The sequence below is a fragment of the Ambystoma mexicanum genome, chromosome 7q, assembly GCF_040938575.1.
Source record: "Ambystoma mexicanum isolate Mex_15411 chromosome 7q, UKY_AmexF1_1, whole genome shotgun sequence".
Classification (NCBI taxonomy): domain Eukaryota; kingdom Metazoa; phylum Chordata; class Amphibia; order Caudata; family Ambystomatidae; genus Ambystoma; species Ambystoma mexicanum.
The window spans coordinates 988,895,274-988,920,357 of record NC_090941.1 but is presented as its reverse complement, the minus strand read 5'-3'; the positions used below and the strand labels follow the sequence as shown (position 1 = coordinate 988,920,357).

At 49.7% G+C, this 25,084-nt stretch overlaps 1 protein-coding gene across 3 annotated transcripts in view; it reads left to right on the top strand.

Moving 5' to 3' along the window:
- The window catches only part of RAB6A (RAB6A, member RAS oncogene family), a 530,104-nt gene that overhangs the window by 478,173 nt on the left and 26,847 nt on the right, over nucleotides 1–25,084 (top strand). For all 3 annotated transcript variants that reach the window (XM_069640124.1, XM_069640126.1, XM_069640125.1), the window contains exon 7: nucleotides 13,435–13,498. In XM_069640124.1, coding sequence (XP_069496225.1) covers nucleotides 13,435–13,498 — 64 coding nt within the window. The remainder of the gene's footprint in view (nucleotides 1–13,434; nucleotides 13,499–25,084) is intronic.

The window sequence follows — 25,084 nt, the reverse complement described above, 5'->3', positions numbered from 1 at the left end:
TCAGTTTTCACAACCTCTAGAACCCAGATTATCAGTCTTCATCAGTGCCCTTGGTTCAAGGCCATTTACTTGAACCTCAGATTTCGAAATTGTGTCCAAATGTCTGGGGAGAGTCTTTAACTTGCTGGCCTTTACTTTAGATACTTAATGTATGGCCCATGATAGACCCTTTTAATATCAAGCAAGGGTCCCTTCCTTATATCTCCTGTCCATCAGTGTGCAGTTGCACTGGCTCACCTGTCCAGATGTCCGAGAAGGTAGTTTATCTGAGAAATGTCAACTACAGCAAAGTTACTCCTCCGCACATCTTCCAGCTGTGGAGTTGTCCCCTCATAAACCTGTTTGACCTCTAAGAACAAGAAGTTCCCAGGATATGCTACCTCAGTGGACACCTTCTATTTCCTTGCAAGAACATGATCTTGTTTTTATTCCCTCCTATTTTACTAATTCCAAAGGTTCTCTGGAAATTCAGGATGAGTAGGAGTCCCTCCTTAATTCTTATAACCCCCTTCCTGTACTGACAACCCAGATTTTGGTATAGCTCTAGTCTGTCTGTTGATCCTTCCTCCCCGGCAGCTTCCAGGGAGATCAGACATATTCAGTCATAATGGAGCACATCGTGCTAGACACTTGTCGACCTTCACTGAGCTTAGTATTGGATCATAGTCATTTAGGGTTCAGTGCAACCATCTGCAAGGCTTCAATACTGCAGCAAGTGTTTGCGCTAATGCCATTGCCTGCTGGGACAAGGCGTTAACTTGTTAAATTGTTCTTTCATTGGTAGCGGAGATCAGGTCTGAATTCATTGATTTTTAATAACTGCTAGATACCTTCTGCAGAAATCAGTCCTTTTCTGTATGAATGCTCTGGTGAGGAGATCATTCGATGGTCTTCACTTGCTTCCTTTGTTGATGACTTCTCACCTGTAGTGGAACTGAAATATTCTTTCAGCACTAGCACATAAGGCTTTCAAGCCCAGTGCCACGGCATGTTTGTGTTTGGTTTCATAGTCGCCATCACATCGCGATACAATCTGCGAACTTAATTTTGGTTGTCTTGGAGCCTCATACGTTTTCATTAAGGACAAAGTGGTTCTCTGAACTCCAGAATTTGTTTTTCTCATCACAATGAGGAGTTTTATCTGCCCATGTTTTCCACCAGCACGTGTTCCAATGCTTAAGGGATTCTACACCTTCTTGATGTCCGACAGTCCTTGGAGTCCTACCTGAAAATGACGAAGGTATTAAGTCTTCTGAGCGGGGCAGTCATTACTAGGGTGGTGTCTATCGGTTTATAATGAATATGTCGACTCCAAAAAAGTCGAATGCAAAAATGTCGGGGGGAAAAAAAAGTCGAATTTTTTTTTTTTAATGGGGGTTCCCCCCCCCCCCGAACCCCCTGTTTATTTTTACTAGCTAAACCCGAAAAAGCATACAAATAAACGCATTCGATTTTATTTTTTCGACATTTTTGCATTAACTTTTTGCATTCGACATTATAACTGCACACCGTGTCTATCATTGCAAACTGGCATCTAAAGGGTTCATTTCCAGGCTGATTGTTTGGCATCCTACAGTTCTGTTACTCTATGGTCCCCTAGCCCCTAAGCAGCAGAGAAAATACCTAGATATGAGTAGGAGCGGAATTTCCCCAGGGATGGAACTTGTCTATAAAGAAAAGTAAACCCAATTCTCCAGCATGGGGTCTGGCATGGATTCACATGCTCATGAATATTCCCCGTCGTCAGGCTGGGAATCCTCGGTAAAGAAAAAACCAGTATCAGTTTCGTTTCTGATCTGTCTTTCGTAGTAGTAACCAATCACTGGTCTCTGCGTCATACTGACCACAGCCAATGACTGCCCTCTACCTAAGCCCCGCCTCTGGCAGCCATCTTCAGATTTGGAAGCACGTGCAGTGGCAGTATGACCAAGTGAAGAGCCGCAGAGGGGTAGGCGGGAGGGTTCGCATGTGAATCCATGCCAGACCCATGCTGGAGAACAAAAGTTACAGGTAAGTAACTTGTTCCTTCTCCAGCATGGGGTCTGGCATGGATTCACATGCTCATGAATAAAGAATACATAGCAGTACCCACATGCACAACCACGGGTTGCGCAGCACTGCTTGGCCGACCCTGGACGCCTCCCTAGAATCCCGATCGACGCAGTAGAATTTCGTGAAGGTGTGCGTCGACCTCCACGTAGCAGCCCTGCAAATGTCCAGCAGGGGCACACCAGATAGGAACGCCGTGGTAGCTGCGATCGCTCTGGTGGAATGGGCTCTCGGACGGCCAGGCAGCGGTCGGTTTGCCAACCGGTGACAGTACATGATACAGCCGGAGAGCCATCTGGAAATGGAAGCCTTCGAGAGAGCCTTCCCCTGATTGACAGGTCCAAAGTTCACATAGAGTTGTGACGTCTTCCGAAAACACTTCGTGCGGTCCACGTAGAACTTCAGCGCTCTAGCCACATCCAGCGAGTGCAAAGTCCTCTCAGCCGGCGACGAAGGCGACGGGAAAAACACAGCTAACACCAAGGGTTCGTTGAGATGGAAGTCCGACGGCACCTTGGGCATGAAGGAGGGGTGCGTCCTGAGCACCACCCTCGTGTCGTGAAAAGTCAAGTACGGGGCCTTGCAGGAAAGGGCCTGGATCTCTCCCACCCGTCGTGCGGAGGTGATGGCCACAAGAAACGCTGTTTTCCACGACAGGAACGTCAACGGGGCCGAGTGCAGAGGCTCGAACGGAGGTCCCATGAGCTTGGTCAGCACCACGTTGAGCTCCCACTCCGGGGCCGGAGCCTTCACCGGCGGGAACGATCTGAACAGTCCCTTCATGAACTCTTTCACCAGACGATGAGACCACAAGGACGTCCGCCCCGTGGTTCTAGTGTATCGGGAGATCGCAGCAAGATGAAACTTGATGGACGCGTGTGCCAGTCCAGCTTTGGCCAGCGTCAACAGGTACGGCAGTACTTGGGGAGCCGTAATCCTTAGAGGGTTAATCTTCTGTGCGTGGCACCAGACAGAGAACCTCTTCCATTTGTGTCCGTAGCATTTAAGAGTCGAGGACGCCCTGGCCTTTGCAAGAACCTCTCTGCAGTCGGCCGGTATGTCGTATCCTCCAAACTCTAGCGCTGCAGGAGCCAGGCCTGCAAGTTCAGCGACTTCGGGTCGTGGTGGAGGATGGCGCCTCCTTCCCTGGAGAGCAGATCCGCGTCCACTGGCAGCTTGATTGACGGGGACGCTGACAAGTCCAGAAGGTCCGGGAACCATATCTGCCTCGGCCACGCAGGTGCGACGAGGATCATCCTGCACCGTGACCTCTTGAGCTGGTTGATGAGCCGGATCAGTAGTGGCAATGGAGGGAACGCGTATAGGAACAGGCCCGCCCAGGGGAACAAGAAAGCATCGCCCATGCTCCTCGGCTGGGGAAACCTGCTGGCGAACCTCCGGCACTTGGAGTCCGTCGCTGTCGCGAACAGGTCGATCTGGGGTGTGCCCCACCGTCGGAAGAGGCGATCCACTAGATCCTGCCGTAGTTCCCACTCGTGGCACGAGCGCAGCTCCCTGCTGAGTGAGTCGGCGATGGTGTTTTTTATCCCTGCCAGATGAAACGGCACCAGAAACATCCTTTGGGCGACGGCCCAATGCCACAGGTCCTGCGCCTCCTTGGACAGCGCTGGGGACCTGGTTCCGTCCTGTTTCCTGATGTAAAACATGGTGGTGGTGTTGTCGGTGAAGATCCTCACCACCTTGCCCTTGAGGGACGGAAGGAAGGACCTGAGGGCCCAGAACACTGCACGGAGCTCCAGGACGTTGATATGGAGGGACTTCTCCGTCGGGAGCCAAAGGCCTCTCGCGTGCAGATTTTCGGTGTGCGCTCCCCACCCTTCCAGGGAGGCATCCGTGGTCTGGGGTCTGGAAGTCCATGCCCGCCGTCAGATGCGCGCGGGTGCCCCACCACCGGATCGCTCGGCGGAAACTCTCGTCGAGTGTGATCCTCTCCTCGAAGCCGCCCGTCGTTTGGATCCAGCGCACGTCCAGTAACTCCTGCAACGGGCGCATCCGGAGCCTGCACATGGGAATGAGGTAGATGCAAGAAGACATCATTCCGAGGAGGGACTTGATGGACCTCACCTTGGCCGCGTCGGAAACCAACATCCGCTGTACCTTGCCCAGGATGGACCTGGTCCTTTCCTCCGACGGGGAGGCCAGAAGGGACACTGTGACGAGCTTCGCTCCCAGAAACAGTGCGTTTTGCGCGGGTACCAGGTGGGACTTGGCGTAGTTCACGGAGAATCCCAGGTCCGTGAGAAGTTGGACGGTCCTTGCCGTGTGCTCCACGGCGAGCTCCCTCGTCTTGGCTCGGCTGAGCCAGTCGCCCAGGTAGGGGTAGACGTGGATCCCCTCTCGGCGCAGCTGCGCCGCCACTGGTGCAAGGTACTTGGTGAATACCCTGGGTGCCGACCGTAGACCGAAGGGAAGGGCTCTGAACTGGTAGTGACGCCCTTGGACCACGAACCTGAGGAATTTTCGGTGCCCCTTTAGGATGGGAATATGGAAGTAGGCATCCTCCAAATCCAACGACGACAGGAAGTCGCCTTCCTCCAGCTGACCCAGGACGTGCTGGAGGGTGACCATCCGGAACTTCTGTGCCTTGATGAACTTGTTCAGCCGTCGTAGGTCTAGGATGGGGCGCCATCCTCCCGTCTTCTTCTTCACGAGGAAGTATCTTGAGTAAACTCCGGAGCCCCGAAGCCTCCTTGGGACGAGTTCGATGGCGCCCTTCCTTAGCATCGCCCTTACCTCCCGGAGAAGCTGAGGGACGTGAAGCTCTTTCCTGGCCACAGTGGGGACGCGCGGGCACCTTCTTTGAAACTCGAGCGCGTGGCCCTGGGCTAGGGCGTCCAGCACCCAACGGTCGGTGGCGATGGACTCCCACACGCTGACGAAGCTCGCCAGCCGGCCTCCCACCGGGGTGCTTCGGTGGGGGCCCGACCCCACGGCCGGTTCAATCCTGCTTAGACGAGGCTTTGCCGCCTTGACCTCCTTGGCGACGACGGCGGGGTCCGCCTGACTTGCCTCGTCCCCTGTAAGCTTCTTGAGACGACGAACGGGCCGCTTGACGGTAGGTGGAAAATCCGCCGCCTGAACCTTTGGAGGTGCCCTTGCCTCCGCCGCTCCGAAAGGGCGGCCGCCGTTGCTGGAGAACCCCGAGAGCCCGGGCTGTCTCCGTGTCCGCTTTGATGGCTTGAAGGGAATCGTCCACTGTTTTCCCAAACAGGTTGTTCCCATCGAACGGCATGTCCAGGACTCTGGTCTGTACGTCTTGACGGAAGTCAGTAGCCTTGAGCCATCCACGCCGCCTAAGGCACACGCCGTTGCCCAACTGGCGAAATCCAGTGTCGGCGATGTCCGTCGCAATAGTGATGGCGTGGTCCGACACCACCTCACCTTCCTGCAAGATCTCCAGGGCATCCGCCCTCTTGTCGTCCGGTAGGAAGTCCAGCAGGGGAGCCAGCTTGTACCACAGCTCCCTGTCGTACCGGGCTACGATAGCCAAGGCCTTAGCCGCCTTAATCGTCGTCGCTGCAGACGAGATGACCCTGCGCCCCATCGTGTCCAATTTCTTTCCCTCGCCGTCCGGCGGGGAAGTCGACGTGGAGGCCGCAACCCCCCCCCCCCGCTTTCTTCCTGGCCGCCGCGGAGACGACGGAGTCCGGGGTAGGCTGCGCCCGGAGGCACAAGGGGGCCGCGTCCGGGACCCGGTACTTCTTCTCGTACCGGTCTCTTCTAGCCGGCGTCGTGGATGGGTTCTTGAGGAGGGCGAGGCCCTCATCCCAAATATCGTCCAGTAGAGGTACCGCGAGGACCGTCTTCCTCTTGGCCTCGCGCCGCTGATAAAGGAAACCTTCCTTCTTCTTCTCCTCCTCAGGGCAGAGCTGGAAGAGCTCGGATGCCCTGGCGATCATGGAGTGAAAAGATCCAATCTCGTCGGGCGTGGAAGCCCGGGTGGGAGGAGACGACGGCAGATCCTCGTCGTACGCCTCGTCGTCCGTACCCGTTGCGGCCGTGTCAGTCCCCGTATCATCCCCTCGAGTCGTGGACGGGGAGGAGTTCTGAACGGGGCGCGACGGCTGAAAAGGAGGTGGAGGGTGAATCCTTCTTTTCTTAGGAGGGGGGCTGCCCGAAGGGCCTGGTTCCGGGTCCCCCGACGGGAGTGGTTCCTCCACTGGTAACGGCAGTCTCGTCCTTATCTCTGAGCATAAGGACTGTATAGCCAACAAAATGGCCGCCGAGTTGTCTTGCGGCACTGGCAGAGGGGAATCCGACGGGCGGTCAGGGGCCCCGTCGGTACCCTCGACGATGTCGTCGTCTCCTGCGTCGGGATCCCTCCCGACGGGCTGGTCTTCTTCCACGCCAACGCCGTGGCTTAAGACCTCGATCAGTTCTTCCTCAGAGGTTGAGGCCGAATCCACGGCGACCTCCTGCCCCCCCATTTTCTTCTCCGTCGGAGGTTTCACGGGGGTCCTGTCGATGGGCCTAAAAGAGGACTCCCTCCGCGGTGGCAGGGAGACTCTGAGCCCCGAGGTCGCCACCACCGGCGTAGCCTCCACAGGCTGAGCCAGGGCCGCCGCGACTGTCTCGATAGAGGCCTTGGCCGGATGGATTAAGGCTTTCACCACCCTTGGTGCGCTCACCGCCTTCTCCTTGAGGGGGGGGACACTGCCTCGCTCCCCCTCCGCCTTCGAGCTCGACCGGGCCTCTCCAGGAGCTTCGCCGGGTGCTCGGCCTTCCTCTTACCCGACCCAGAGCGTTGGCTCGTGGTTGATGGTGCCGGGGAGGGTGCGCCCTGCCTGGTGCCCGTAGAGCCCGACCGTTCGGCGCTCCCGGTGCCAGCGGACTCGCGGTGCTTGGCCTTATGTTGGACCCCCGTCGCCGGGGCGTCCTCAAAGGTCTTAGAAGACCGCTCGGATTTCTTCTTCTTCTCCTCGCCGGACGGGCTCTTCCCTTCCAGCCAGTTGGCAAGACGTTGATGGCGGTCCTTCATGGTCCGCTCCGACATGTTGCCGCAAAACGCACAGTCCTTCTCCACGTGCGTCTTGTCTTCATGTAGGCAGTAAAGACAAAAGGAGTGTTCGTCTTCCTTAAAGACATTCTGCAGCTGGCATCCAGGGCAGACCCTGAACAGCTTTCCGGGCGTCGAGCTTCCCTTCTCCTGGGCCATGACCGAGATGGGCCTGAGAAACTTCTGGAGTCCTCCAAAAGCGTAGCTCGACGAATCTTCACCCTTGAGGGGCGTAGACCAATCCGACACGGGTCCCCGTTGATCGGATGGAGAGTCGGTGGAGCTTGAGGCTCTTTTGACCGAAAAAACGAAGTTTTTGAGAAAAAACGTGAAAAAATAGCACTAACGCTCGAGAGCAATAGCACGAGGATCCCAACACATGAACGTGCGGTAAAAATCATGAGCATGTGAATCCATACCAGACCCATGCTGGAGAACAACAGTTACAGGTAAGTAACTTGTTCCTTCTTGCTCATTAACTGTCAATTGTCACTCAACAATTGCTAGTTCACATTTTGAGGGCTGCCCTTTCAATCATGACTGATAAGTCTAGTTTGACCGCTTCAGTTTTCACAACCTCTAGAACCCAGATGATCAGTCTTCATCAGTGCCCTTGGTTCAAGGCCATTTACTTGAACCTCAGATTTCGAAATTGTGTCCAGATGTCTGGGGAGAGTCCTTAACTCGCTGGCCTTTACTTTAGATACTTAATGTATGGCCCATGATAGACCCTTTTAATATCAAGCAAGGGTCCCTTCCTTATATCTCCTGTCCATCAGTGTGCAGTTGCACTGGCTCACCTGTCCAGATGTCCGAGAAGGTAGTTTATCTGAGAAATGTCAACTACAGCAAAGTTACTCCTCCGCACATCTTCCAGCTGTGGAGTTGTCCCCTCATAAACCTGTTTGACCTCTAAGAACAAGAAGTTCCCAGGATATGCTACCTCAGTGGACACCTTCTATTTCCTTGCAAGAACATGATCTTGTTTTTATTCCCTCCTATTTTACTAATTCCAAAGGTTCTCTGGAAATTCAGGATGAGTAGGAGTCCCTCCTTAATTCTTATAACCCCCTTCCTGTACTGACAACCCAGATTTTGGTATAGCTCTAGTCTGTCTGTTGATCCTTCCTCCCCGGCAGCTTCCAGGGAGATCAGACATATTCAGTCATAATGGAGCACATCGTGCTAGACACTTGTCGACCTTCACTGAGCTTAGTATTGGATCATAGTCATTTAGGGTTCAGTGCAACCATCTGCAAGGCTTCAATACTGCAGCAAGTGTTTGCGCTAATGCCATTGCCTGCTGGGACAAGGCGTTAACTTGTTAAATTGTTCTTTCATTGGTAGCGGAGATCAGGTCTGAATTCATTGATTTTTAATAACTGCTAGATACCTTCTGCAGAAATCAGTCCTTTTCTGTATGAATGCTCTGGTGAGGAGATCATTCGATGGTCTTCACTTGCTTCCTTTGTTGATGACTTCTCACCTGTAGTGGAACTGAAATATTCTTTCAGCACTAGCACATAAGGCTTTCAAGCCCAGTGCCACGGCATGTTTGTGTTTGGTTTCATAGTCGCCATCACATCGCGATACAATCTGCGAACTTAATTTTGGTTGTCTTGGAGCCTCATACGTTTTCATTAAGGACAAAGTGGTTCTCTGAACTCCAGAATTTGTTTTTCTCATCACAATGAGGAGTTTTATCTGCCCATGTTTTCCACCAGCACGTGTTCCAATGCTTAAGGGATTCTACACCTTCTTGATGTCCGACAGTCCTTGGAGTGCTACCTGAAAATGACGAAGGTATTAAGTCTTCTGACCGGGGCAGTCATTACTAGGGTGGTGTCTATCGGTTTATAATGAATATGTCGACTCCTAAAAAGTCGAATGCAAAAATGTCGGGGGGAAAAAAAGTCGAATGTTTTTTTTTTTTTTAATGGGGGTTCCCCCCCCGAACCCCCTGTTTATTTTTACTAGCTAAACCCGAAAAAACATACAAATAAAAAAACACATTCCATTTTATTTTTTCGACATTTTTGCATTAACTTTTTGCATTCGACATTATAACTGCACACCGTGTCTATCATTGCAAACTGGCATCTAAAGGGTTCATTTCCAGGCTGATTGTTTGGCATCCTACAGTTCTGTTACTCTATGGTCCCCTAAGGGGCTTCATGCTAATACTGTAAAGGGCAAAGAGGTATGCCCCTCTTGATGTCATTTGTAGGGCACCCACATCAATTACCCCACTGACATTCTACAGATATTACGCTCTGGGTTCCAAAGCATATAATCAGTTTGGCTAGATTAGGAATTTTCTCCACTCCCCTTCTTGCTTGGTATTCTCCCAGAAATATGTGGGAAAGCGGCTAGGGCTTGAGAGTAAGGAATGGTTACTCACTGTAATGTCTATTTTCATCTCGTCTCCTTTGCTCAATTAAATCCTCCCTCCCGCTTTATTAAAATGTAGATCAGTTGGGTCCTGCTTGGGAGAATGGAAAGGGACAGGTAGATAAAGCTGGCGGTTACTGGGGGCAAGGGAAGTGTGACCGGACATTAGCTGTGCATGCACCCCAGTTTAGCTGTTGAAATTGCTTTTTCTATACAAAAATCTGTAACCAGCCGTCACTAGGGACAACAGCCCAGACGTATGGAGAAAAGGGGACGGAGTACAGTAGAAGAGGAGTACATTTCTTTCATGGTCATTCAGGGTTTTCTCAAAAATCCATTCAACAATCCCCAATATAATTGGGTGCTCCTATTAAGCACATGGATGGCATAAAAACTAGTGGAATGAAGTAATAGAATTAATGCATTATATTTTGTGGTACCTGGTGGGGAGACCAGCGCAGATTGCTCTATTGTGATTTTATTATAAAAGATAAATGCATAAAAGTGTTGCACAGTATGGTTTTCAATCATTTTGTTGTATAATTTGTTACCCTTATCACCAGCCAAGCTCATTTACAAACTGACATCAACCATCGCCATTCTGCACCTCTTCAACCTAAACATCAAAGTCCTGACCAACATATTTTAGCATTACAGGCACACAAGCCTCCCCTGAGGAGACTGAAACCTCAACTGCTCTCAATTCGAATCACGTAAAAACACTGTCTGGTCCCAGTTCACCTGGTCACATGGAAATTGCTGAACTGCAAAGACCTCTTTGCTCCAGCCTGCAGCTGCCGTAACTACCAGCTGCAACCTCAACATTGATGGGGATAAGGTGATAAAATAGCCTCCTTGCTCTTTTCTTTCAAACCTTCTCGAATTATCTCTGGTCAGTAGTCTGAAAAGACATATACAAGCCTCCTTAACTAGTCTTCCTGCAATTCCTGATGCCCTCTGAAAAGCTTTACTGCCTGATTGCACCAGCTGTAAGCCAAGGGGGCTGTTGAAGTATTGTGAAGGAGTGACGTAGTGGAGCCACTCCTATTCTGCCATGGGAGAGCTCCAATTAAGCCCTCAGAAGCTTTTGTCTCAATCTAACTACACATCGGAAACTGAAGCTCATTCTCTAGAGTCTCAACGCTTTCATCATCTCTTGGCTCAGTGTCTGTTTCAAGCTGTCTTTTCTTTAACACTGGTTTTCAAACTGAAAATCCATTTGGCTAGATTTCTCTCGCCGTAGGTCAATGGACTCATGCATGTTCAAATTGCTAGTCCCAATGAATAGTTCAATTGTGCTGGTAGAGTTCCCGGTTTCCAAGAGGACAGGAAGCTAATGGAGGAATGTGGGTGCTGCGCTTGTAGGTCCCTTGTTCAGCTGCACCCTGGACACTTCAGCAGGTTTTATTTTCTATCTTCTCAGAAAGGCAGGTGCAGTGATGCAACTGGCACCTGAGCTCATGGGTCCTAAAAGCAAGTCTGTAAAATGACAGTTGCGCCCCATGAATAGATGCCTTGCTGAGGAAGGAGCTTATGTGTGGCACGAATTTGCCATAAATTGCTGCAAGTGAGTGTCTCCTGCCTTAATTCCCCAGTATCCCCACAGTTCTGTTGAAAGTAGAAGTCCTAAAGTATACAACATTTTGGAAATACAAATAAAACAAAGGTCAGAACAGTGTATTCCAACTTGTCCCACACAGATTCAAACTGTGCACTTCCTCATTATCCTCAAAGAACACCTTTCAAAAGGGTATTAGGAAGACGAGACACTCAGGAAATTGACTTGCTGCATGAAGGGTTTGGGACGAAAGGCAGTTTTGAATGCCTTTCAAACTTCCACACAAACTCCTTGGGGAAAGGCAAACCAATCTGTGTGTAGAATTTTGCCCTCCCTCGTGGAAACGAATACTCACTCCTTGCTAAAGAGCAATGAAAGAAAAATGGCAAACTCCAAACCTTTTCTCAACACTCATTCAAGAACCCTGCAGCCACACCCTTACAGATACCATTCCTTAATACCAAGGGTTACATCTGGCTCTAAATCCACCACCCATCTTAAGTGCAACCATAGCCTATCCCAACCTCTCTAGGCATCTAGGACCTGCTGTACCCTCCCACCCCATCGGGCTGCTCCCAAGGGCTTAGATGACCAAACAAAGGGCATTACTATCAGCTGACTCCCACAACCTCTCCTCATAGCCATATCCCTTCCACTCTATAAGGTACTGTAATCTTCCTCTATATTCCAGCACCCCCTGAACCTCATTCCTCCTTGATTCTCGGTGACCAGAGAGGGGTAGGAGGGGGGTGAGGAGGGGCTTCATTAAACCCAATCCCTCCCTGACAGAGTTCCAAAAGACTAACATGAGAAGTCTGGTGTATCTTTAGACTTGTCGGTAGCTTTAAACTTCCTGTTATCGGTAGCTTTGTTGTACTTAACACACTCTTACCTTCTATATATATGATCGGACATGCATTTCGAAGGCCACCAATGCTGCCTTATGTCTGGTCGAATGAGTGCAAAGTCTTTCATGGACACTGAGGCCAAAAAGCTTGCAGGCTTTAGAACTATCCATGGAGAGATAGTAGCTTTAGCAGCCTTGAATCCAGGTGAGTGTCATAGGTGATGAAAAGATGGTCCGATTTCTTGAAAGGCTTTACTTTGTCCAGATAGAACTTTAAAGTTCTTGCTACGTCAAGATTGTGCAGTCTCCTCTGCCGAGGAAGTGTGAGGTCTAAGGTGGAAGACTGGCATGCCCAATCAGTTGTGATGGAAGGAGAGCAAGGATCAAGTGTATCGGAATAACCAGGAAGGTATGTTGGTAGATAACCAGACTGACTTACCCTCCTGATAATTTGGAGCCGGGTTTCGTGAACGATCTGCAAATATTCTAGACCACTTTGGTATGCTGCAAGGCTTCAATAGCTCATAGAAAGTCCCCCCTCCCTGCACCTGCTGACCACCATGGGCTCCAAAATGAAACCGTGCTGGATGGCTTGATTACAGAAAAAAGGAGACATGGAAGGTAGTACTTGGCTGAGTTTTTATTTTAAAAAAAATAAACCTCAGCAAACCAATTCGATCCACCCTACCGGCTCCTGAACTAAGAACTGTTTAGGAGCTGGTTTAGTGGAGGTTCTACCGCTCTTGGTTCACCCTTTCCTCTGCCCATTGGATGGAGGATGGTATGTTAACTTGCTGTATGTGCCCAGAATCTTGCAGAATGCATACCAAAACCCAGAAACAAACTATGACCACCTGTCTCATAACACCCGAGTTGGGAGGCCATGACAACACACCCGTTTGTAAAAATTGCTCAGCTAAACTGGTTGCTCCGAGTGCCCCCTCAATGAGTCATTTTATTTCTGCCTTGGCCAAGGTAATCGCTGCTATTAAGATTGCTGAGCAGACTTTGTCCCTGGAACGGTCGACCATTAAATCCATGGACAGTGTGCCAAGGACAGGATGGGGCCAGAAAAGAAACTAGTTAACGTTCTGGTTTCTTTCCTTCGGGCTTGGTGCTAGCAAAACAGTCACAAGTTTTAACAAAATTCAAGGTATTGATATGCTTAAGTACCCTTCAGAAGCTCCATTTTAGAAGAGCTAACGTTTTTAGATGGCAGGAATGCCCCACTAGCGGGTACTCATGACAATCCTTCAGGGCTTCTTCCCACAGACCTTTCATGGGAATTTACAATCTGGAATTAACAAAAGGGAGTCCAATCTTGAATTGTCGAATGGGCCTCCTTCCTATTTGAATCAGTTATATCCATCACTCTTACTTTGTGCTTTCTTACTCAAGGCCAGAAGGTCCTATTTTTTTATTTTTAATTTTTTACTTGTATCAGTGCAACTGTTTGCTAGACTGTTCCCCTAGGCATTCCTTTCTCATTCAGTGTAAATAAAGGATGGTTATTCTCACTGTTAAATGATCACTTCATTGTCCCACTTTATCAACCTTTTTCCCCCCCCCCAGCTTTTCCGACGTGTGGCAGCGGCCTTGCCCGGAATGGAAAGCTCGCAGGATAAAAGAGAAGACAGTATCCTTTCTTTGCATTATTTCATTTCTGGATTCATAGGTTGTATGCACTGTGATACAGCAAACTGCTTAGACGCTTCAGGCTGGCTCATTTGCTGACATTTCTGGTTTTACAGCTTGGTCCTTTGGTGATGTGCCATTGACTCCAGGCATCCATTCTTGAGGGGGGATACTTGATTTTATCCTATGGTCTTGCCAAGCTGCAAATGCGCTCTGCTTGCGATTGCCACCATTGCTTTGATGCACACTAGATACATTTTTGTAGAAACATCAACTTGCTGCAAATTAATTTATGAAATGTGTTGCCTTTGTGTATTTCTCTTGCCAAACAACATCCCTAAGTCTATCTAGTGAAAACATATGTCCGATCAAATGTGCTGGCAGACCTAGAAATCTGTCGATGGTGTTGAATATTTATCCTTAATCTTCTCTTGCTGGTCACATTTAGGCATGTTTCCTCGACCCAAGTCATTTTATGTATTTAAATGTTTACTCTGTTTGATCAGGCTGTGGAAATGTATAAAAAATCCCAGTTGACCTGTCGGTAGATCTCCCTAGTTTGCATGATGCACTCACAGTAGGCGAGCCATGCACAGTGAAACTTTTAATTGCCATTTACGCAAACAGTTTGTAGTAACTGTCAAATTGCAAACATCCTGGTACTCTCCAACAAAGTAGTGGCATGTATCTAGGAGGATAGTGAGGGCCGGCGAGGTGATTAGGCAGCAAAAGGAATGGAAATGGATGATTATGCCAAGAGTTTGTGTCATTTTAACAATGTAGGGCACTCATCAATGCAGACCACCAATTGCACATTGCATGTTAAAGTCTTATTCTTTTCAGTTACAAATTACTTCATGAGCCCTCATCTACTAAGCTAGATAACTACCCACTGACTTAATGGAACCCACTCACATCATGCACTCGTATTCCATTATCCCGCACATCGATGACATCCTATACAAACGCATTCTGTGCGACCCTAAGCAGCTGGCATTAGAACAAAACACATCTCCCTTTTGTATAGAATCAATAAGAAGGTACCTTCACCCAGCTACCCACGCAGTATTCTCCTACCTGATGCACCATACACCTTTAAACTGCATGCCGACGCACCATCATTATTTTGTACAGTATCCCATCCACCACAATACATATCCCCCTACCATGTGGAACATGCACAACCAATAGGCAACGTCTCGCAAACATTCATCACCTTGTTCATTAACACTGCAAATACAAGCAAACTTGCATACATCATGATGTCCAGCACCTTCGGATGGAAAGGTACACTGCAAGAGGTCTATGTTCCGATCATCAAAGTACATTTTCACCATAGGCAGGCCCTGGCAGTATAACAAACTAGTAAGGCTTGAACTCCAGCATCCTTGCTGCCATTGCCAGCCAACGGGGCATTTATTCATTGACTAGCAATATGGATTGCTTCTAACATTTGGGAACCGCTTTAACTGCCTTCACCGACCTGGTTGTGAGGCAGATTCCAGTGGTTGCCACACTGTTGTACGCAGCTTGGCTGGCATGCTTTCCAAAACCATGATATTCTGCACTGCTGGGCCAAACACACACCAAAGACTCCAGCAACCAGCTGCATCAGGCCTCTAACTCTTTCTCTGATGTCCCCCAGGATAACGGCTTCTCGCCACTCCTTGCATTCTCTGGTCATCTATCATGGCAACTACCTAGCTGGCAGACATGCACTTCTCCCATCAGCTTTTACTGCTGTGCTTCTTGCAAGCACTTGATGCCAGCCTGCACACCTCCAGTTTAGAAGGATACTCACTCACTGGCCCCACAGTAGTTGCTCTTCAGGACATATTCATAAGCCAGCAGCCAGTACAACATATTTTTCATCGTAGCCAAGTCATTTCTTCTCTATGCTTGCACCCGGACTCTGAGCCAAATAGCAAACTGGCCTCAGTTGGTATTTGGTAGTTAAAACTCTGAATGGCACTAGTAGGACAGAGGGTGTTTTACATTGCTGCTTTCTCTCACCAAAGCAAACATGGACCCACTTGTGTCTTCAGCCAGTCCATGCCCTTGGTTGCAAGTCACATGTTGCTTCATTCTTTTCAGTTTCAAGTCATTTCATGAACCATCCATTCGCTAAGCCGAAAACTATCAACTGACTGATGGAGCACACTCGCATTCCATGCACCTGCACATCCGTGATGCATGCACCAGCACTTCAGTGGCTGGCAGTAGAATGCCACATTGTCTCTAGCATCCAAAGCTGTACAGTGTGAGATTGTAGATAAGCAGTTGATCTGATCCAAATTGGAACATGCAAAGGCTAGTAAGAAGATTTTAGTGTTGTGCATACGGTTGATGTTTGAACCAATGGTGATTTAGAATAGTGAAGGGAATCTGAGGAAGTCGATGCATGTAGGAGCATGAGAAGTGTACACCCAAGAGTAGGGGTAATGTTACACTAGTACCGGCGTCAACACCATTTTCAGCTTCGAAAAAAAAGAACTAATGTAATGCTCCACACCAGCCTCCAGATGTAGGTCTATGCGAAGCATGTGAATCCATGCAGATACAAGCCACAGCAAGACCATTATTGCTGGAAGACACAGGGACTAATTGTGAGAGTGCATGGTGATACAAGCAGGGGATTTGCGGACTTGTGATATTTCTGTGGGTTGGAGGGAATCGATTTCCACACTTGGCACAGACCAATGCTTCCACTATTTAAGTGCATGTACAATGAGAATCTAAAGAGTGGGCACACATTTAGGCCAAGCATGGTAAAGCATGCAAGTGTAGCAAGGCGGTGCTTAAGGTTAATACAATTATGCAACGCCATCACCTGATGGTTAGCTGAATGGGATTGGTTTATACAAAGAGGAGTGTTAGGTGCACCCAATTTATGAGTGTAGCTGATACAGATTGTAGGAAAATAGTTGACATTTAAACGTCCTCTTCATGATGTGTATTTACATTTGTTTGTTGTTGCAAATTGAAGTTTATTGATTTTAAACATAGTCAAGCATCAAATGGAACAGAACACGAGGAAGGAACCCTCTACAGGTGATCATAATAACATGCCTTGTTCCCCTGTTAACTCCCCCAACCACCCCCTCAACCAATTAGACTCTTCCTTCGGCAACTGAGTGGTTCAACTGTGCTATTATGGTTCAGTCAGTGTTTGAGTGGTCTCTAAGCATTCAACTCACATCTTATAATGTTCCCTGGTGCACCCCAAAGGCATAAAGACCTCCTGGGCTGGGCCGGTCCTCTTTATGGACCTTGTGCCCTCTTCCCTCTCAGCCAAATGCATTTTGGAACTGTAACCAGTCAGTTTCTATGGATGCCCTCCCTCCATGAATCGCTGCCGTGATCTTTTCCATTAAATATATTTTGTAGGGATTGTGTCCTCTTCCTTATTGAGTCGATGTCCTTCGACGGCCACCGTATCGGCGCCCACGTCACCATGCCCATAAATAGCCACGTGCTACGTCCGTTGCTCAGTTCTGTTTTTCCGCGCTTCGTGGGGCCTCGGAACGTCGTTGCTCAGTTCAGTCAGGAAAACTATCTATTTCTACTCGAATATACCTTATCGTTCTCGATGGCTTCTTCATCAGAACCGACGACGCCACGATCTAGCTTCAAGAAATGTCGAGACTGCAGTAAAAAAATTTCAATAATGGATCCACACAGGATCTGCTTATGGTGCTTGGGATCCGAGCACCATTGTTCGGAGTGTGAGGACTGCATGTCCATGACGGCGAAAGCCTTGAAGGAGCGCAAGGGGAAGCTCGAGAGAGGTAAGTCAGCCAAAACCTCCTTGAAAGTTTCGTCGGCTGAGTCGAGGCATTCGTCTCCTCGCCGTCAAACATTCCCATTATAGATCTCGAAGCAGCTCCCACCATTCGTCGAGATCAAGACACTCAAAAAAGACACGTCGAAGGTCCCATTCCTCGTCTTCTGTGTCCCCAGAAAGAGTCTCCTGTCCCACTAAACACAGTTCTCAAGCTGAGTGGGAGGAATTCAGAAAGAAAATGTTAAGTGTCTTCGAGAACGCGGCCTCGACCCCCTCGAAGACAGCTGAGGGTGATACCCCAGGTGAAAAACCCAAAAAATCAAAACGCTGCGAGTCGCAGCACCCGGCGAAACATTCCACCCGAGAGCGCCATGAGCCATCGGGTAAGAAGGCACCGTCTTCGACGCCGTCGTCGAAGATTCCTTCGACGCACGGATCGACGCCGTTGTCGAAAGGTTCCTCGACGCATCGGTCGATCGACTCGACGCCATCGTCGACGTCGATGAAAGAGAGGACCAAGGCCACCCCACAGCCAACGGTGATTTGAAGGGCCTCCGGCACGACGCCAAGACCGTCGTCTATGCCCTCGAGTAGGATCCCGATCCTCTCGAGTTCAAGACCCCTTCCAATTTTTTAGACGCCGTTTTCGGTGCCTTCGAAGCCTGTTACATCGGCATCGACGTTTTCTCGTCCAATAATGACACGTTTGGCTCCTTCTGCCTTAGAAATGGGTTTTACTCCATTTCAGAGGTCAGCGTACCCTGGACTTTCTTCAATTTATGAAGGGGAAGATTCTGACCAGGAAACATTGTGGTTACAGAGGACCACACTGCCTATTGCAGAGGATTTCACCTCTGAGGAAAGAAGGCTGAAGGAACTACAGGAGTCACTACATGAGGCAAGTGGGCTGGACACTTCCCCAGAAGTGGAATTTGTTAAGCCAGACCCAGGGGAACATGCCGAAACACCCTATAGAACCCTGATGGCAAGAATAATTGAGTTTATGGGTTGGTCTGCGCCTTCACCTGTTTTCCAACAGGATGACCTAACAGATATAAGGCCCACAGGAGGACCCGGTGGTCCCCTTCCATGCAGCCTTACAAAGGAAAATTGCATCTAATTGGGAAACTCCCGAAGTTATCCCTCCAGTCAAAGATTGTCAACCAAGTATAGGGTAGCGGCTGTTGACCCTGAATACTTATCAAAACACCCGACCCCAGAGAGCCTGGTGGTTCAAGCGGCAACTTCATCTAGCAGTAGGACCGCTTACCCTACTGTCCCGCAGGATAGAGATGACAAGAGGTACGACTCTATGGCGAAGAAAGTCTTCTCTGCCTGTAGTATGGCGTTGAAGTCCATCAACGCCACCTGTACGCTCGCCAGGTTCAGTCACACACTATGGGAGTGTGCTTCATCAGCGGCTGACTGCATACCCGAAGGAGAGGTAACATTATTACCTTAACATTATTAAAGATGGCAAAGATGCCATGTGCGAATCACTTCAAACTGGCATCGATTCCGCTGATTCCGCTGACAGTATCAGCAGGGCCATGGCGGCAAGTACAACAATCCGCAGGCATGCGTGGTTGCGAAAGTCTGGCTTTGCTCCAGATGTACAGGCCAGACTTTTGAATATGCCCTTTGACGGCTCTTCATTATTCGGGAAAAAGGCTGATGACAGTCTGGAAAAGTTAGACTTCTAAAGCAGCAGCAAAATCTTTAGGAGCTGCTATCCGCCAAACTCCTTTTCGCCAAAGGCAGAGGACAGCCGGCTCAAAGAGGCCAAAGGAGATCCACCCGAGGTGGACGAGTCAAAAGTACTAAGGCCGCCGCCGCAGCAGGTGCCTCTTTACCCTCGGCATCTACATCAGCCGCCCCCAAACCACTCTGAGGCCTTCCCACACAATACACCTGTAGGGGGCAGGTTAACTCACCATCTGACGGAATGGCAGGCTATAACGTCAGATGCTTGGGCATTGGAAACAGTTTCCCAAGGTTACTGCCTACCCTTTCTACACATTCCTCAGTCATCCACCGGGGAACAGCTCTCTGAAAGTTCCAGATCCGCTCCTCTTGCAGGAAATTATAGACCTCCTAGAGAAAGGTGCCATAGAACCGGTACCTGTAGCGGACAGGAACAAGGGCTGGTACTCCCCCTACTTTCTCATACCAAAGAAGGACGGAGGACTGAGACCCATCCTGGACTTACGAGAATTGAACAAGTTCCTCAGGAAGGACAAGTTCAAGATGGTAACTCTCTCTCAGATCCTTCAGGCACTCCAGCTCCAGGATTGGCTGTTATCTTTGGACCTTCAGGATGCTTATTTCCATGTGCCAATCCATCTCAAACACAGGAAATACCTGAGGTTCACAATTGGCGACTCATTATCAATTTCGAGTTCTGCCATTTGGGCTGACCTCCGCCCGAGGGTCTTCACCAAGCTAATGTCGGTAGTGGCTGCGAGTCTAAGGAGGGAAGGGATCCACGTCTACCCCTACCTGGACGATTGGCTGATCAGGGCTGTATCTTCGGAACAAGCTCAGATCCAGCTAGATTATGTCTGCCACTTCCTTCACAGACTGGGCGTCTTCCCTCAATTTAAAGAAGTCACAGATGATACCATCACAGAGACTCCAGTTCATTGGAGCGGTCCTGGACACTTCCCTGGGGAAAGCCTCGCCACCAGAGGCGAGGGCTCAAGATATTCTACAGATGGTCACCAAGTTTCAAAATGCCCAACGTCTCCCAACCTTCGAATTTTTGAGGTTGCTAGGCCTCATGGCATCCTGCATCTTCCTTGTGCCAGAGGCTCGCCTGAGAATGAGATCTCTTCAGTGGGCACTGACAAGTCAGTGGTCGCAATTCTCAGGGAGAATGACAGATCTCCTCTGGATTCCGGACAAGGTAGCCCGCAACCTGCAATGGTGGGCCTATCCAGAAAACATCTTGAAAGGAGAACTGTTTTGGCAACCATGGCCGGAGATAACAGTAGTCAAAGACGCCTCACTCACAGGGTGGGGAGCCCATGCCAACGGCTTGACCATCAGCGGTCGTTGGTCTCCATCGCAGTCCAGACTACACATCAACCTATTAGAGCTGAGAGCGATCAGACTAGCGCTGAAAGCTTTCCTGCCATCAGTACAGGGGAGAAATGTCCTGATAATGACGGACAACACGGTGGCCATGCACTACCTCAACAAAAGAGGAGGCGTAGGATTACTGCCACTGTGCAGAGAGGTGATGCAGCTCTGGTTTTGGGCAATCCAAGAAGGAATCTCTCTATCGGCAGTCCACCTAGCCGGAGAGAAGAACTTGACAGCGGACGCTCTGAGCAGGCAGAGCAGTCTCCCACAAGTGGGAGCTAGCTCAGGAAGTCCTTCAAGAGATCTTCGCCCTTTGGGGAACCCCTCAGGTGGATCTGTTCGCCACAAGCACCAACAGGAAGTGCGATCTGTTCTGTTCAAGGGAATTTCCCCCGAGAGGAGCTCTAGGAGATGCGTTCGTAGTGGACTGGGAGTTTCCACTCCTGTACACCTTCCCACCAGTCCGTTATTCCTCAAATGATCAGGAGGTTGAGAAGATTCTGGAAAACCATGATCCTAATTGCCCCGGATTGGGCCAGGAGAACGTGGTACCCGGACCTTCTAGACTTGTCCATCTGTCCTCCACTCAGAGAATCTTCTCTCGCAGAAGGGAGGTCAGGTTCTCCATCCAGACACCAGAACCCTCAACCTTCACGCTTGGCTTCTGAAAGGTTGAGGTACAAGGATTGGGATCTCCCTGATGACGTCATGGAGGTGTTGCTTTCGGCCAGAAGACCGGCAACAAAGTCTTTATACCGCTGCCGTTGGAACAAATTTTGCAGCTGGTGTAGAGAAGAGAATATTGACTCTTTCATGTGGTACACCAACGGTGTTATCGTTTCTACTCTACTTAGCAAACTCAGGCCTTCAAGTGGGCACTGTAAAAGGCTATCTTGCAGCGTGTTCTATCTTCAAGCGCACTGCGGAGGAACCTTCGGATTTCAAAATTCCTCTAGTGGTACAATTTCTCAAGGGACTAACTAATGTTTACCCTCCAAAACCATTCCAGGTTCCCTTATGGGACTTAAATTTAGTCTTAAACTTCTTAATGGGCACTCCATTTGAACCACTTCACTCTTGCGCGCTGGGATTTCTCACGCTTAAAACTGTCCTATTGGTAACACTAACATCTGCTAGGAGGGTGAGCGAGCTACAAGCTCTCTCCTGTAAACCCCCACATACTATCTTCCACAAGGACAACGTTGTCCTACAGGTGAAGCCTAATTTCCTCACAAAGGTGGTTTCTGAATTTCATAGTACTCAGAAAATTACCTTGCCTTCGTTCTACCCTCCTCCCCATCCGGGGAAAGAGGAGGAAAGGCTACATAGGCTGGACCCTAGGCGAGCTCTCAGCTTTTACATCGGCAGAATGGCTAGGATCAGGCAAGCAGACCAACTGTTTGTAGGATACTCGGGTCACAAGTTGGGACTACCCATAACAAAACAAACCATCTCCAGGTGGATTATTTTGGCCATCCTGGAATGTTATAGACTAGCAGGGAAAGAGCCACCCCAAAATCTCAGGGCTCATTCAACCAGGGGTATCGCAGCCTCTTCGGCTCTCCAAAGAGGGGTACCGGTCCGGGACATATGTGCGGCTGCCACATGATCGTCCGCACATACATTCACAACATTTTACAATCTGGATTCCTCCACTGCTCAAGAGACCAGATTTGGCAAGGCCGTATTACATTCGGTCCATCCCTAAAGGGATACATAACACACTCACTTCCGCCTCCAATTACATGCCACTGCTATGGGAGTCTATCAAAGATAAGGAATACGTCGGAGGACACAATCCCTTCGAAGAACAAGTTACTTCTTACCTGGTAACGTTCTTTCGACGGGATGTTCCTCCGGCGTATTCCTTATCGCCCCTCCCAGCCATCCCTGCAGTGATAACTTCCCTTGTGGTTGCAGCTTACGCTCCTTCAAGGTCAATAACCAATTCAGGCATGACTTTTCTTATGCTACAAAACGGAACTGAGCAACGGACGCAGCGCGTGGCTATTTATGGGCATGGTGACATCGGCGCTGATAAGGTGGCCGTCGAAGGACATCGACTCGGCGGACGTCGACGCACAGCGCCCTCTACAGAAAAAAATTCCGAGGCCAGCAAGCAGGAAACGTATTATCAAAGATAAGGAATACGACGGAGGAACATCCCGTCGAAAGAACGTTACCAGGTAAGAAGTAACTTGTTCATCTTTCGCAGTGTTGGACCACTCTTTTACTTTGGGGGAGGGTCTTCCTCTTTCAGTGTCTTGCTCGACATGCACGTGCCGCCAAGAGGAGAAAATGCTCTAGTGGTGAAAGGACTTGCCACTGATCCTCCCGCTCAAACAGTACCAACATAGGGTCCAGCCTGCTTTCCCCTCCTCCCACCTCCTTAATCCATCCTAGGACGTGGGACCAATACATTTGCACCCTGGGGCATCCCCACCACATATGCCAGTAATCAGCCCCAGCACCACAGTCATGCCAACAACGAGGGTACACTGTGGGAAACATTTTAGATAAACGCATCGGATCGTACTGCCAGCAATGTAACAATTTCATATCATGCAACTTGTACTGGCACGATATGGATGTCTTGAAGGCCCTTCTACACATCAGCTGTCAGAGATTCCCCTCTTGTTCCATCTCCAAGTCCCTTTCCCATCGTGCCCTGAGCCCTTGTATAACCCCCACTTTGGATTCCAGCAAGGCCCCATAAAGACATGAGATGAGGCCTTTCTTTACCGTATGATCATCAAGATCCTTTTCGACGGGCGTGAGGTCCCTCTGGATAAGTTCCCTCCATTTTATTGCGGCGAATATCCCTTTAAGCCAGAGGTACAACAGCACTAATAGTTTGCCTGTCCCCCCAGGGCCTCTTCCAGGTACTGAATGCCTATGAACTCTTCTCCTTTCTATAGCTGGCCTGCCCTGGCAAACCCTCCTTCAAACCATGACTGGTACCGCTCAACCGCTGATATTGCATCTCTGACCGATAGGGCCCAGATATGCCTCATCGGGTAGGGCCATGTAGTAATCCTCTCCCTAATTCCTCCCATGCTCCGGACCTCCCAATGTACTCCCAGAATTGGATGGTCTCTAATTTGTTTCGGAAGTCTACCCCTTGGGACCCACAGCCATTCCCCCACCGTCGTTGGGAGCAAATGCTGGTTCTGAAAGTATGCCCATTGCTTCCCCGCATCCTCCCTAGGGTATGGGACCAGTGCCCTAAGTTGCGCCGCTCTATGGTACATCAACAGGTCTGGGAGTCCTACACCTTCCCGATCTTTGGCAATATTAAAGTCCCATATCCCACACTGGGTTTCTGACCTTGCCAGAGGAGCTTCAATCATCTAAGGCATCATCTGTGTAGTCAGAGTTTAAATTCCCTATCCCCCATCCCGCTGGGCCATCCTTGGGCGCTCCGCCAACACCTCCGTCGTCTGGGCGAACAAGAGAGGAGAGAGGAGGCAGCGCTATCTCGTCCCTCTTAGTGCAAAGGGCGGTGACAGTCGACCATTAACTGTGACCCGGGCTATCGGGCTGTGTAGAGTGTACAAATCCCTGGTTTATAGTGATAGCATCGAATGCATTTTAAAAAAAAACAAAACATGTTTATGGGGGGGGGGGGGGGGAGTCCCCCAACCCCTGTTTTTTTGGTTTGTATTCAATGCAATCACTGGATACCCAAATCCCCTTCAGCATCCCCTCCCGAACCCAAAATTATTCAATACCCCATAGAGAAAGCTCCAGTCAACTTGGTCGAAAGCCCTTTCAGCGTCCAGGTCTACTAACACCGGGTTCCACCCCCCCCCCCTCGCAGCGGACTCCATTAAGTGTAGCGTTTTGCGCATGGGTGTCAGCCCCTTGCATACCCTAGGTAAACCCTACCTGATCTGTGTGAATTCATTTGAACATGAGGCCCTTCATTCTTGTGGCGAGCACTCTGGTAAACATTTTCGAATCTACGCTAAGTAATGAGGTGGGCCGATATGACTTAAAACTCTCCGGATCTTTGCCTGTCTTCAGTATAACTGTAATGCTCTCCTGAAGGATGGGGGGCGAGGCCCCCCCTCTCCGTGTGGCCATGATATTATAGGGACGTGAGGGACCCAGCAAAGGTCTTGTAGAACCCGGCTGTGTACCCATCCTCCCCCGGTGCCTTCCTCAATGTTAGCCCCCCTATTGCTTTCAACACTTCCTCTTGGGTAATTGGACTATCCAATTCGGTGCTCTCAATATTCTGGAGGCACGGCAGGGATACCCCAGCCAGATACTGAGCCAAGTCCCCCTCTTCCATCTCTCCCTCTCTCTCTCATAGAGCTGCTCCTAGTATTTTGCAAATTTGTGTCACCTCTCCTGCCAGGTAGTGTAGACGCCTTCCTACGTCTCTAATCCCAGAAACCCAGCGCTATGCCCTCTGGCCCCAAAGTTTAGCTGCCAGAAGTGCGTCCGCCTTGTCGCCCTTCTCATAATATCTTTGTTTCAGGAACTGCAAACTTGCCAGCACCGTGCCCATCTCTAGGTCTTTCAGCTCCCAATGCTTCTCCCTGCTAACTTAAGATCTTCCTCCCTCTGCTCTGCCCCTTTCCTCCTTCCTTTTCTAAGTGACGAATCTCCCACCTGAGATTTTGGGTGAGCAAGGTCCTTATTCTCTTCGTGGAGGCTCCCTCTCGGATGAGGAGGCCCCTCCAAGTAGCTTTTGCAGCGCCCCACACTATA